The 15,246-nt window shown below is 42.3% G+C and overlaps 1 protein-coding gene and 1 long non-coding RNA gene across 4 annotated transcripts in view; both read right to left on the reverse strand.

Annotated features, from left to right (window-relative positions):
• The window catches only part of PTPRN2 (protein tyrosine phosphatase receptor type N2), a 657,474-nt gene extending 654,926 nt beyond the window's left edge, over positions 1 to 2,548 (reverse strand). For 2 of the 3 annotated variants that reach the window (XM_062621502.1, XM_062621503.1), the window contains exon 1: positions 2,255 to 2,548. In XM_062621502.1, the coding sequence (XP_062477486.1) occupies positions 2,255 to 2,372 (118 nt within the window). In that variant the 5' untranslated portion in view covers positions 2,373 to 2,548. The remainder of the gene's footprint in view (positions 1 to 2,254) is intronic. The other variant, XM_062621499.1, reaches the window with a different exon arrangement.
• A 4,675-nt stretch (positions 2,549 to 7,223) lies between these two features.
• Positions 7,224 to 12,954, reverse strand: LOC134165143 (uncharacterized). Its single transcript, XR_009965391.1, has 2 exons — positions 12,786 to 12,954; positions 7,224 to 7,683 (listed from the first exon to the last, which is right to left on the reverse strand). It is a non-coding gene; the product is annotated as an uncharacterized LOC134165143 (long non-coding RNA).
• Between the last annotated feature and the right edge of the window lie 2,292 nt (positions 12,955 to 15,246).

Raw genomic sequence — 15,246 nt, forward strand, 5'->3', positions numbered from 1 at the left:
CACTTAATAGAAACAAATTAATAAAAAACCTGTTTCTATAATTACATGGCTTTTAAGGCAGTTTCCAGCACATATTATAGAGGTTTCATAATGCATCTGTGTTCAATTTTCAATTAAAGAAGATGGCACTGTGCATAAGAATCCAAATTAGTATCATCCACCTATAACCACAAATAACCCCAAACCTTAGATACCCAGTAAAATTACAGTTGCAACTCTGTGCACTGTTATGGCTACAGATTGTAGTCTCAAACTGAACAGAATCTACTGTAATAAATAGTTTGAACTCAAGATTAATGAGATCTGAAACACTGGTCAATAAAAGAAATAAAAGAACTAAGGGAAGAGACAGCTAAATCTGTTTCACTTCCTGCAATGCAAACATTTTTCGCATATTGTCAAACACAATAAATCCTTTCCCATCTTTCACAGAGGTCCATGAGACGTAAGTTAATTCCCTATCCCAGGAAGAAGTAGAAAGGCTCAACTTCTTTAGCTGCTATTGAAATATCCCTGAATTATACCTCCCAGACCACTGGATTCCTTACGTAAAATCAAGCCTGCTCTTTTCCCATTCCCTTCCACACAGGGAAAGCCTTAACTGTCAGGCAGGCACCCCTGCCGATGCAGAAGCCCAGGGAAGCTACTGGGAAGTGACAAACACACAAACACTGTTTTGTAGCTACAACACGCTGAAAAATATTTCTGACCCAGCTTACGTTAGAGACAGAGAATCAAAATCTACTTTGAAAGCACGATGTACAGCCTATTGCATTATTAAAGGTAAAAATTACAGCTACTACTTTCAATATTTTTATGTATGCTTTCTCCACGGCAGATCTATAGCAACCAGGAGAGAGGAGAGAGGGATACATCCAGTCCACACCATTTCTCCTTAAAGCCTTTCATCACTACCCTCACTATAGCAAACATTTAATAGCTCATTTGTATTGCCACTTGATTGAAGCCTTATTAAAATCATGGTCAGCTGAGTTTAATTCCTCCTTAATAAACAAAATATACATGAGGAAGACTGCACTGGTACTTCTGTGGGAGACTTCCTTTGTTTCTTTATTTTATATTTCATCTTAGAAAAAGATTTCTTAGGGACATCTGGTTTAGCTTTCACTCCCTGATGTCCATAACCACTTTAGGTAGGAATTAAAATGGGAAAAAATACAAAATACTCCAAGTTATGATCTGGGCTTAAAGTGCATTTTGGAAAGATACTGCAAGTGAAATGAAACTGACTGTATTAGTAGATATCAGTGGAGATAATTCTGGTGAGCAAACAGCCATGTGTGTCTCAGTGCAAGGAAAGGAACGCCAGAGAGACAGGCAGAGGAGAACAGCACTGATCTTAAACACAGAGTTTGTTTCAGGATCCCTTCATGTTGCCGTGGGCCATTTTAGCAGGTGAGGATGTTCAGTGCAGATGGCACCTCCTAAAGGAGGAAGGGGTTGGTCCGAGAATATCTCAACAGAAAGAGGCTGCTTAATGGTCTTTATGGACAGCACCAGGTTATCTGTAGACACTTCTAAAACAGGCTCAACCGGAAGCCAGTGCTGACTTCTGCCTCCAGCAGAACCAGTTACGGGTGGACACCAGCGAAGGCTGGGCTGCTCCTGGGGGGTTATGGCCTGCGGATTTCCTCTGTTTTGAACTGTTAAGGGAGCTTTCGTGGGCTGAATCCACTAAACCGGGAGGAGGGTCAAATACGTGCGGCTGGATGCATTTTTTGGTGGCTCGGCAGCGGTGTACCTCGACTTTAAGATCCTCGTGATTGTCTCGGTGGAAGTTTTCAGCATGTGAGGACACTGGGTGCGACCAGTTCCTCAGAGGTGTCCCAGAGATCCCGCCGGGACACCCCGCTGGGGCAGCTGTTTACGGGACCAGCCTCGGGCTGACCTGGGATCGGCGGGGATAGGAGTGACCCACAAGGTGTGAGGGGCCGGGAGCCGGCAGCGAGGGGCCGGAGGACAGGGACCCTCAAGCGGGAGCCGCGCCATAAGGAGACGGAGGACGGGGCCCCTCAGCGGGATCTGTCAGGGACCGGAGAACGGGGTCCCTTACAGACAGTCGGTCTTGAAGGATCGCAGGACGGGCCCCTCGCCCGCAGCTGTGCGGGCGCGGCCACCGGGGGCCTGTCGAGCCGCCTCTGAGGAAGCTCTCGGGCAGCAGCGGAGAGAGGGAGGGGTCGGCGCGGCCCCGCTCCCCGTCAGCCCCACGCCTCCCGCCCCTCGCCCCACTCACCGATCCGCGCCTCGGCGGCGGCTCCTGCGGAGGGCAGTTGGGTGCGCGGGGCGGCGGCGAGGACCTGCAGCAGCGGCGGCAGCAGCAGCGGGAGGACGGAGCCGAGCGCCCCCATCATGCCTGGCCCATCGCAGGCGGCTATCCCGCTCCCCTGCCCGCCGCCGCCAGCCCTCACTCCATGCCGCCCGCCCGCCCTTTGCCTCCCGCAGCCGCTCCCTGGCTCCGGCAAGCAGCAGCCGCAGCAGATTCAACACCCAGGACAGCGACCAGCGCCGCCCGCCCGCCCCCTAGCCGGCCCCGCCCCGCCCCGGCCCGGCCCGGCCCGGCCCGCCCGGCAGGCGCGGAGGGGGGGGGGCAACGAGATCACCCTCGGCGGCGCCGCCTCCCCGCACCGCGGTACCCGCCCGCCCGGCCGCAGCGGAGGGCTGTGCCCTCCCTACCGGGATCGCGGGGTAGCGACCCCCTCCCTCCGGCAGAGCGAGGGAAGGGGAGGACCGCGGCGCCGAAAGCTGCCGCCGGCCCCGAAGGAAGCTCCGCCTCAGGCGGCCGTGAGCCTCCGGGCAGTGCCGTGCGCCGCCGGGCGAGGGGCGGCCGGGGGTCGCTCCCGGCGGAAAAGCTGTGCGCTTGAAGCCCGCATAAAGATGGCTGAGAGTGCGGGGGGAGTTATTAAATGTGCCCGTTCCGCACACCTGTATGCAAAACCAACCCCTGTCAAAGTTTTACCCTGGAAAATCCAGCGCTAGCTGGATGGATTCTCCCTACGGCCTCCTCAGAGAGGCTTGTTTGCCACCGGTATCCCCACAGAAAATTACTCGCCATCATGAAGGGTTTTATGAGCCCTCAGGTAAACACCTCCCACAGCTGAGGTGTGCGCGCTTGCCTGGGAGATGTCTGCATGGGTGACATTTGTCCGCTACCTCCTGTCCCAGATTCACTCTGCGTCAGTGCGAGTGCTCGGCCTGGGCTGCCAGGAGCGAGCAGAAGTCTGGCACGAACCCATTGACTCCTTCCTTGTTCACAGGCTCTCATCTTTTCACAAGCTTCGTGTAATAATATTTAGCCTTTAAGGCAGCAGTCACAATCACCAAGGTGAAACAGTGCAGCTGCCATGCCTCCTGTCAGGGGTTGCTTTTTTGACTGGGACAGCCAGCAATGTGCCACGGCGAGTGCTGGCTGCTCTGAGCTCCCCTCATCACCCCAACATCTGCTTTGTTCCTTTGTGAAGTTTCAGTTTCTCCCAGTCTTCTTCATACTTGAAGTAAACATTCTAACTACGCTCCCTGACGGGCTTCATCCCTGGCTTTAACCAGATACAGTCATGACAGACTCACACTCAGGGTTTTTAAAAGGGTGTTGTGGTTTGACCAAAACCAGGACAAAGGAGTAAAAATTGTAATACATGAAGTGGCTTTGCCATAGACCAGGAAACTAAAAAATGAAAGCCCATGGGACAAACTAGACATGGAATCATAGAATCAGAGATTGGTTTGTGTTGGAAGAGAGCACAAAGATCACGTCGTTCCAACCCCCTGCCACAGGCAGGGACACTTTCTACTAGAGCAGGTTGCTCCAAGCCCTGTCCAAACCTGGCCTTGAGCACCCCCAGGGATGGTGCAGCCACAACTTCTCTGGGCATCACAGCTGTTCTTGCTTACCTCAAAAGTGGCAGAGAATACAACACCAACACATCCACAACGGGAAGGACACAGAGAGATGAGCCACCACACTGGGACCAGCTGGTACCTTTCATGGAGTGATGAGCCAGGCTTGGGGGCCCAGGCTGGAGCTTTGCCCTGGGCCCCAGGCAGAGGACCTGGGTGTGAGCTTGTGGGGAGGCACATGGGGCGCTTATGGCTCACTTATGCCCTGACAGAGAGTTGCAGACTTCTCTTACTGTCTGAGTTTTGCTCTGTGGGAAAAGTGAACCTTTGCGCTAGGGAAAAGGAGACATGGCTTCTAGAACTGGTGCAAACTCACTTTTCTTTGCGGTTAAGGCTGGTGACTTATATGGAAAAAAGGGCAATATTTGATTCAGAAAACAGCAATTTCAAACAAATATATTGCTACTGGATAGTGTTCACTGGCCCAGGGTTTGCAAAAGCATTGGATGGTCTTTGCAAGCATTTCTGCCCTTGAGGTCCGTTAAATCGTTACATACATCTTGCAGGGCAGTGGTTTCACTAACCCAAAATGTCCCATTACCTCAGGAAAATCAATTTTGACGGCTCTGAAAGAAATCTGAGCACTGAAAGGGGAGAAACGAAAAAGGAGGGAAAAGCATCCTATGGAAAGGACAAGATGAGAAATGAAAGTGCTGAAACATAAATTAGTATATTCTCATGGGTTATGCAAACCATCTGGCTTTAAAAGCTAGTAGTAGGAACAAGGAAAAAGGTCATCTGAATTAGCAGAGAACTGCAGAACAACTGAAGGTAAGAAAGGAGCAAATGGCAGGCACAGCAAGAGAACAGGTTGTTCATCAAAATAGCAGTGATATTACTGGAAGTCATTGCAGCTCTGCAATGAATGATTTGCATAGATCTTGTGAATTTAGGATCAAATACTATGCAGATTTTAAAGGGAAATTAGAATTTTCATAGCCATTCTGTGCAGAGGATTAGAAAAATAATGACATTTGTTCATATGTTTGTGAAGCAATGTGAAAAATCAAGAGAGAAAGGGCTTCATCAAAGGCAGGAAGAAATCCTTGAGTACACAAGGTTAGTAAAGACAGGAGTAAGGTGTTAAGGAAAGAGTAGAGAGTCAATTGGTAGGTGAATTGGGTATTTGGAAATAACTCAAGTAGGAATTCTCAGGACTGGAAAGTGAAAAGCATTTTCTATCTGGTTGTATTTTACGGTTTTATAGTAGGCTGTAGCTAGCAAAGATAGACAGATCTGTCTTAAAGCCCCAGGAACAGACAGATTGAAATCTGTGGTATTAGGTATAATGAATTTTGTTAACGACATGTAAAAACTGTGAGACTGAAGTCTGTGTGTAAATTAGATGAATAACAGTAAGACAGTGTAAATAACATGTTATGACACATGCAGGTTACTTTGCTGGTTCACAGTCATTTTCTCAAGACATTTCTCAGTGCCAAGGTTTTAAATACTTGCATAATAAATTAAGCGTCCACATTTTGGTCTACCACCCTTGTGAGGCTGTTTTGATTAGGAGTTTTATTATCATATTTTCAATAAGTTTCTGAACCATAGGAAAAGAAATCCTAAAGGGTATAAGTAATTTGTGAAAATTACTAGAAAGACTGCAAAAATTACTCTATTCTTGAAGTCACGGATGTTGCAGGGCTCAAACAAAACTGTAGGACTTGGCAGTTTTGAAAACAGAATAGAAGAGGGTATCAGTAATTATTTCTGTGAGGGAATATTTAAATCATTTTGGTAGGGGATTCTAAACTTGTAAAGATAATGAAGGGTGGCTGAGAGGATAGAGTATCAGCTCGCCATTGCTAATGGGTGTGAAGGTGAATGTGAGGGTATATGAATGACACTGGAAATGATAGATCTGAAAATTTCAGCACAGAGAATAACATGTTGAAGTTTAGCATGTCCTTAATTGCTGAAACTGAGGCTTTTTATGATACCCTTATAGGTGTGAAAAACACACCAGGCAAAGTGAAAGAAGAGCTGGATAAGCTATATGATTTTATACCTATGAAAGATTTATATCCTTATCCATGGTAACCACAGTTGAACAGTTTGTCAAGGACACACTTTCTGTTCAAAAATGATGTGTTGCCTGACTAAGGTTTTTCATGAGAAACATATATGTTTTCATCAAAAATCCACCAGTAAGGCCAGAAGTTCCAGAAAGGGCTAGAAATGACCCCAGAATGGCTAATTGCGTAGTAGCCAGGACAGCTGCATGGCCTGATATTTTAAAGACTCAAATTTCTGCTCTGGTTGATTCAGAGACATGATCTAACTATTGGACAATAAGGTCAGCCTTTCTCAATTTCACTGGGCCATTCAAGATTATATTAAAAGCAAACATCCCTGCTAGGAACGACATTAGTTGGCAGAAGTAGTTTAGCATGGAAAGAGCAAGAGGATGAGTATAGGATTTATTTTGTTGAATACTGTTTAGAATGACATAGTGGGAATAATGAATTAATAAGCTGGGAATTGAGCTAATGATAGAATTTTTAGAAATATAAGAAGAAAAGGTGCCAAAATTATATGAATTGGAAATTGGGTAAAACACAGGATTCAGTTAAAGTAGAACATCACCAGAGAATAATTTAGACAAAAAAATAAACAAGGGAAAATACTCTTAAATGCTTATAAGTAATTAAGTGCTATAAGTTAAATGATATAAACAGGATTAAAATAACACATGATAGTTGAAGGCTAAGTATAAGGACTATAAAACACAAAGGTAGCAAGAGAGTTTTACTCTGTACCTAGTTACCAAAGTTATGTTTATAAGCCTCTGCAGGTCTGTTTTTAAATTTCAAATAGGAATTACATACACAAGCATGGGCACACCTGCATGACTGTAGAAATTGTATATGTATATTTGTACAGGATAGAACTGCACTTTTTGTCTAAGGATCACAGAGCTATTTGTCAGTTTATCCAAGTATAAAGAAGAGCCTGAACAAAAGGTCAGTTCCAGCTATGCTAAATACAGCCTACCTGCACAGGAAAACACACCCTTTCAAAAAAAAAGGCACTAAAATTACCTTCTTCATTTTCGTTCTTCCTCTCATCCCCCGTCCCCCATCCCCAAATACAAGGCTTCTGAGCACATTAATTGCAGATCATTTGTCCTGTTAATGGGTCCAAAATCCATAGGGAACAATATCTATCAGGCAGTTCAAGATTCAGTAACATGGATATCTTGACAGGGCTTTAAGCTGTATTGGAGGTGGAGGGGTGGGGGAGCAGGGGTGAAAGAGGAGAAAAAGAAAGGTTTGTGCTATATCCATGCCCAGACAAGACAGATTTAGATTATTTTATTAGTTACATTTTCTGGCTCTAGAGGACATAGGTAAAATATTCAAAGCCTTTAAATGTGTATACAGACACAAAGGGAGTCTTTTTGAGGCTCAAGGCTGCAAATATAACCTCCACCATGCTTTTCTGAGGGCAGAAATAGCCAATTGAGAAGCAGTAATCCTCCTGCACCTTGCTTGTGATTTGAAGACTTCTTTCAGAAGACTGTGAAACGTAAGGCTAGAAAAAACATCTCTAGAGCCACAACTTGGAGTAGCATGGTTACAAGAGGAGCAATACCACTTGCCACTTCGAATGTTGTTGGTGTGAGCCATCAACTCTGCTTGAAGAGGCTGACAAGCACATGGACTCTCTTCAGGATGATCTGATCATCAGGAGGCCTCTGTCATTAGGATGACAGAGACACTTTTCAAACGGCCACTGCAGAACTGTTCACACTTTCATATCCTGGAATATTTTGATTATATTTATTCAGTATTGTTGATGGAAAGTTTAAAGTGACAAGATTTCTTTTAAAATTAGGGTCTGGGGGGCAGTTTATTGCAACTGTATTGTAAAGTCTGTAATAGCTTCTGAGATTAAAAACTATCCAAAAAAATAACAAATTTTGCACTATGCACTTACAAGTAGTTTCTTTTGCATATGTATGTTGAAAAAGTACATTCATGGTTATATAGCTCTGTATATTTGACTCTTTCACAAACAGAAGACATATCATGTATTCCACATTGCTTTTTTTTTTAAATATAGAATTAAAATAGTTTATATTCTAAAGCAGTTAGGAATGAAAGACTTTATCCTGCAGTAGTAATAAGAGACACTTTTAAAAAGCTACCCAGTGCCTGAGACACTGAGTGTTTAGATGTTGAGAAGTATACCGAAGCCTAGATTACTGAGAGCTAAAGTCATAACTTTCATCGTAGCAGTACAAATTCTCACTTAAATTTAGATTTGGTGCTTGTAGTCTACATTCAGAGACTAAGTTTATTAAAGAAAGTTCCTGAAGGGAGAAATCTTCAAGTGCTGTTAAAAGGTGTAGACCCAGGTCATACCAGCAGTAGTTGTGTTCTTTCTTTCTCAATTTTTTAACATTTCAGAGCGTAACTAAATATGCTTGAAAGGATTTTGGCATTCAGTAGAGAAATTACTGATCTTCAGTATTAGTTATTTCATATCTAAAAAAGCAAGCAGAGCTTTTAAGATTTTTAAAAGAATTCATACTGAATACAGCTTAGCATGAAAATAAGTATTTGCAGGGTCTAAAAGATGTCAGATTGCTTCATGGAAGAGTGTGGTAGGATACATTTTATGGGTATCACAGCAATTCAGTTTTCTGTAGGAATAATGTTTTGATATACTGTTGATTTGAGCTATTTTAAAGCTTTTCTTCTTCTTTCCAAAGTTGTATCAGAAGATGTCTTTAGAGCATGCTAAAAGTTTTACTTTAGATATTACTGCATCACTGAGGAACAGGAGTTCAACACTGAGCCAGAAGGAAAAATCCTTGAGAATCGGGCAAATGTGTGACTGATAGAGTTTAAAAAAGAAAAAAGGAAAAGAAAAAAGTAGGTTGATTTTAGTTATGACTGGTAAGCTGTGAGCTGGGCTTTTATTCCCTATGCTGTAACTGAATTATAATGCGGTTTATGTGTTGCTGGAAAGAACAGTTGGAGAGGAGCCTAAAATGGAGTGTTCAGAGGCTAAGAGATGAAATGCAGCTAGAGAAAATTACCTGTGAGAATAGCGGGAGATGTGACTTACATTAACTGAAAATTATACATGTGACTTACATTAACTGAAGACCTAAACATCTGCGTATATGAGTGCTTAGGGCAGCCTGCTTTGAGCTGACTTCTAAGACTGCAGGAATCCTTGGTACCAGACCAGCCCCTTCAGCGTGCATAGTGGTTTCAGCTGGTGAGGATAACTTCCATAATCTTTTCCGCTGGATTGGTAGGGGTGCTGTAAGTGTAGGCATTTGCAGGTCTGGATTGAACCCAAATTCATTTGAAATTCATTTAAAATTCTAGATGACTTGTTCAAATACCGCTTATGGTGGCACCTACATTTAACAGCATGCTGAAACTTGCTGAAGCTGTTTGATATAAAACTGGCTGAAGAGAAGGAAAAGGTAGCATGAAGCAACCTGTGAGTAGCAATGTATGGATATTCAGAACCTGAGCACAAAAGACCTCTGCTGTCTCAAGGTGGGGATACTGATGTAACTGATGAATCTGAACTCTGAGGCCATTTCTGACATGTTTATATCTAGTGTCAGTCTATGAAAGACAATTTGGGTCTCACTGCGGGAGGGACTGGCCTCTTTGAGAACAAGCACAAGTCACTGCTGTGCACTAGAGCTGTCTGTCCCCTTTTAACTGAGAAAGAAAGGCTTGGTCTCCTGCTAATACCCTCCATCATCTCAAATCAGCATAGAGGCTGAACTGTGATTTCCCTATCTTAAAGTCACTGGAGACAGATTTCAAAATCAAAAGCATCTGAATTCCTACTGATTTTTGTGAGTGTTTAGAGTTCTCAGCACAGCTGGAAAACTTACTGTCTAAGCATACCAAGATGGTGTATCCAGACTAAATGATATTAGTGAATGTTTTTTTGCAAATAGGTTCTTGTTCTTCAAAAACCAGGTTGAAACCCTTAGGTGTGCAGTGAATTATTAGGTTTGGTTGCCATTGATCATGAAATGCCAATAGGGAACCACATTTTAAAATTAATTAGGTGCTTTTAATGAGAGAGAGTTCAGAAACAGTTTAAAAATTCTATTTTTAGCCATCTTCACTAATCTGTTAGATTTGATACTTGGTAAATGGATTTTACAACCAGTAACTAATCCCCTGAGATATCTGCTCCTCTTGTGTTAAATTAAAGGATGAATGAGATTACTGAACTTTGCCATTCTGAAAGAATAGGCCTGTAGTTGATTAAAACTGCTGGGGAGCTCTGGTTATGTGTCCCTTGCTTTCTAACTTGGGAACCTGAAGTCTGATTCAAGTGCTAAGCACCCACAACTGCAGCTGGAGATGGATGCTTTGAGGTGACGTGACATCTCATACCTAGGTTCCAAAATTCATGGAATTTTTTTAGCTTAGTCTCACTGTACATTTGTAAAATGGTGATAAGTAAACCTACAGGGGGGTGGGAAGATACATGAATCACTGTGAAATGCTGGGACTGCAGCGAATAGTGCTGTAGTAATGCCATTGAGAAAGCTGCCTGTTTTGTCCTCAGCACTGGGTGTGAATAGCATGCAGGAGATGAAGTGTAGAGCTGTGTGTTGAAGAAGTGGAGAAAAAGCACTGAATATTTGCTGTGTAGTCAACAGCAAGGGGTTTGAATCACCCACAGAGCAGATACAGGCTGAGCGCTGAGTAGGGAACAGTTTGTGTAGAATAAGTAACTTATCTTAATGTAATTAATGTAATTAAAAATACCATGACATTCAACACCTAATCAAAGGTGATGGTTAAGCTGTGCTCATCTTCACTTTGATACCTCCTGACTTTTGAGTGTCTGATTTTGCAGCTCTAGTAATGTTCTTAAACTGTGCTTTCTTATGTCATGTATGAGGAAGGATCTGGTTTCCCAAAGTGCAAAGTGCAGATGCTTGCATTTTCCGTCCTGTTGCTGTGGTGATGAGAGAGATTATAGCACAGCAAACAAGTCAAGAAGCCACTTGTGCTCCCCTCCATTTTTTTCTCCAGCCTGTCTATTGCTTTGGCTGCATTATGCTGAAGACATAATGCTTTTGGGTTAAGCTCAACCTCTCTGTTTTCTATCTGGGAAACACTGCTGTCCTGCTTACTGTCCTTATGTACAGAGGGAAACCCAGTGGTGAATTAGAAGCTAGAATATTTGCTATAGCTGTTGTATGACTGTGAACTTAGAGTACCACTGAGAAACATACTGGGAGGAAATCTAGAACTGAACAATAGGTTTGAAAGCAACTCAGAAGGCAGCAAGAACAACTGAGCTGAGATCATTTTCACTTCAGTTTCATAGCCTAATGCTTATTGATGTGAGCAATCTTGTATAGCAAAAAATAATAAAAATAAACACGTAGTGTCTAGGGTACAAAAGCTAGAAAGTCTTCCTCAAGGCATTCTGCTAACCTCAGAGTACAAGACTGCTTGGACCATTGACTATTATGTATTTCTGTTAAAGGAAGGTTACTGAGATTATGCTGTGACCAGAAAACAAACAAACAAAAAATAGAGAAAGTTCATGGTAATGACAGCTAGGGAAAGGAACATTGTTTGGACTACACTGAAATTACATTATGTAGCTTTGTAAGTACAAGATTATGTTAAGAATAGTCATAAGTTTTGGTGAAACTATTAAAAGTTGAATAATGGAAGAGACAGGATGCTCTTTTTCTGTTCTGCATCGCTGCTTTAAAAAGCCTTCCCTTTGCTGTGTTGTAGTTCAGTATTCCAACAGAGCATCAAAGACCAAACAGAAACACCTACTTGACTTCTCTAGAGAATCTTCTTCCTCAGCTGAATGTTCGCCATGAACTTTTCTGCTCTGTATAATAGAGCTTCTACTGTATATGACTGAGTTGAGTTATACAGAATCATTTGCTTACACTATAGTGTTAATAAATATGCATGTGCTGTTCTTGGTAAAGCCAAGGAGTGACGACCAGCTTTGAAAAAGAAGGCCAGTGTTGCAAAACTATTACTATTTAAAACTGCCTGTATAAAATAAAAAAGGGAATGGGGTGATATTTAGTATTCTATCATTAAATCTCCTATATTACCAATAAAAAAGGAGTATCACAGTGAAAAGTGAAAAAGGTACAAATTTCTAGTAGGAACTGACATGTTATTTCATTCGCAGTTGAATAAAATTAGAAGTAAAAGAGCTGTCCTAAACTGGAGCTGCAACAGGAAGGTTGATAGCTAAAGGGACAAAAATGATCTTCACATTTGTGAAAAAAGACTTCTCTTCCTCCTCACCATTTCAAAATAATTAAAATTGTTCTATATGTGAATTTTTTCACAAAGTCAACATATTTCCAGAGCCAAAGGCATCACACCTGCTCAGATGTGCTAATTGGACAGGAGGGTCTTTCATCAGAGCAAGCACAGAGTGCTTTCTAATATTAGAGCTCGTTGAAACAAGCCTGCTTTTAAGCATTCAATCAATAGATCATGATACACAGATACATTAAAAAATACAGGCTAGAGTCCCTGCTCTCCATGTGTTGCTCAGGCAGTTTAAGGCTCTATAATCTTAACTGGGAAGATGAGGCTTCCCAGGAGGCTGGCTGACCTGTGATGGGTGGCTCAGGAGCCACGTATTGCTATCAATTCCAGTGTAGATCAAATCATGGAATCAGGAGGCTGCGGTCCGATCCCTGATAAGCTTTCTTTTTCTCTTGCATTGAACAGTTCTAATCATTACAGGTGGACTAGTTTTACGTATCTTCTTTATCAGTCTTAACATAACCTTAGTTATTTTAAATTCTGACATCTGAAAAAGTAAAATAAAATGAAATTTTGATAAACACTGAAAGTTAGTAACCCCACCTTTAGTATCTTTCATTTAAAATCAGATTCTTGGGTCACAGATGCATAGTATACCATGCAGTGTAATTCTCAGACATTTTACCTACTGTTGATTGAATTTGAATATGGGCTTTTGTGGTCATCAAACTGCACATTCCCTGAGCAGCACTGGTGTGGGCAAACTCCTCTGATGAGCCTGGGGACTGCCTAAGGCACCTGAAAGAAACAGCGTTCACTGTGAAATGAGTATTTGCACATAGTGAATATCATTTCACATCAATTCACATGATTTCACATCAATTTCACATGAGTATATTCACATAGTGGGTGGAGAGCCCCGTGAAAACAGCCATCCTGCCAATTAAGAGCAGTTGGTCATGAGAGGGAATCTGGGGACAGAGGATGAGAAAGGTAACTCTCTTCTTGTCATGAAGGATGGTCACTTTTAATATAAGACCACTTTTAAAGAAAGGATAAGCCTTAGAACTTCTCTTTGTGTGGAACTGAGAAAAGAGTGAGAGTAAAATCTTTTTCTTTATACTATTAATAGTCTAAGCTTAGAGAACAGTGTAAGAAAGGGCGCAGCTTTTGCCATTAGGATCAGTGAAATGAGCTTCCTCAGTGAAAGTAGCTTTTCCTTCAGTGCAGCGGTGGGAGAACTTGAGTCATGCTGACATTAAATAGCCCAGAGCAGGAATGAGATTCACCTTTCTTTTGGTTTTTTTGTTTTGTTTTTTTTTTTTTTTTTGTTTGTTTTTTTTGTTGTCGGTGGTGTTTTTTTTGTTTGTTTTTTGGTTTTTTGTTGTTTTTTTTTTTCCCAGAACTCTCTTAGATTGGTCTAATTGGATTCGTAGCCTCTTACAGATGCTGTATTTTTCATTCAGATTCTATTCTGGGAAAATGAAGTTGCTAATACCTGCCTTTTTTAATAGTCATGGCAAGATTTCCGAAAGGTCAGTGCACGAAGTATACATTTCCTGCTGTCAAGCTGGGACTTGGGTATCATTTTAGGCAATTAGTAAGGATGGTTACAGTAAGGAAAAAAAAAGACAAATCAATATATTAATGTGAAAGCTGAGCTAGCACAAACAGTTTATGTAAGTGTTTAATAATTGCCCCAAAAGGCAGAAGCATGTGTCACTACACACTGCAAAAGACCCAAAGGCAGCTGGGCTGGCTCTAGCTTGTATGTCCTTCAATGCAGGCATACAGCCACACAGGATTCATATACCTTTCCAGTGAGAGCTGCTAAAATGTACCTACTTAGAATGTAAGGCTTTACAGCAAAGCATCTGCTACTGCAGCGTATAAAAAATTTAGTAAGCCAAGACAAGGATTATTATAGGAATAGTAATTGAAAAGGGAAATAGAATCATAGAATAGAATCATAGAATAGTTAGGGTTGGAAAGGACCTTAAGATCATCAAGTTCCAACCCCCCTGCCGTGGGCAGGGACACCTTACGCTAAATCGTATCACCCACGGCCTCGTCCAACCTGGTCTTGAACACTGCCAGGGATGGAGCATTCACAACCTCCCTGGGCAACCCATTCCAGTGCTTCACCACCCTAACACAGAAGAATTTCCTTCTTATATCCAATCTAAACTTCCCCTGTTTAAGTTTTAACCCATTACCCCTTGTCCTATCACTACAGTCTCTAATGAAGAGTCCCTCCCCAGCATCCCTATAGGCCCCCTTCAGATACTGGAAGGCTGCTATGAGGTCTCCACGCAGCCTTCTCTTCTCCAGGCTGAACAGCCCCAACTTCTTCAGCCTATCTTCATACAGGAGGTGCTCCAGTCCCCTGATCATCCTCGTGGCCCTCCTCTGGACTTGTTCCAACAGTTCCATGTCATTTTTATGTTGAGGACACCAGAACTGCACACAATACTCCAGGTGAGGTCTCACAAGAGCAGAGTAGAGGGGCAGGATCACCTCCTTTGACGTGCTTAAAAGAAATTACTAACGATGTTTTGGAACAGCACCTTATTTAATATTTTCATTAATGACAGTACAAAAAATAAGCATAAAATAATGAAATTTGAACATATATTTGAAACTGGGACAAAGTTGACAGCAATATCAAACATAGGGCTAGACTTTTAATAGGAAGTATTTAGTAGTGGTAAGTCTGAAGTAATATAAGCACCATGAAATAAATAAGTGTAAAATCATGTGTTTGAGAACTAAGTTATTTCCTGAAAACAAGGTGGTCCTCTGGTTAAAATACTGAAAAAATGTCAGAGGAGAAAAAGGTTGGTAACAGCTTCTACTTCCTAGAGCCATAAGCAGCTAGAAAGTGATGGTAACAGGATATGTTGCAAAAACTGGTTTTGATACTGCTTCAAAAAATGCTAACAGATAAAACAGGAAGTGAATTTCCACTGCTGCAGCTTCCTCAGTACTAACACATCTGATTTCTGCAGCTTTTCTAGAACCATGATGTGAAACTGAACAGAGACGAATGACACACTCTTACTAG

The sequence above is a fragment of the Pezoporus occidentalis genome, unplaced genomic scaffold, assembly GCF_034315485.1.
Source record: "Pezoporus occidentalis ecotype Australia unplaced genomic scaffold, CSIRO_AGI_Poc_V1 ctg23, whole genome shotgun sequence".
NCBI classification, from domain to species: Eukaryota; Metazoa; Chordata; class Aves; order Psittaciformes; family Psittacidae; genus Pezoporus; species Pezoporus occidentalis.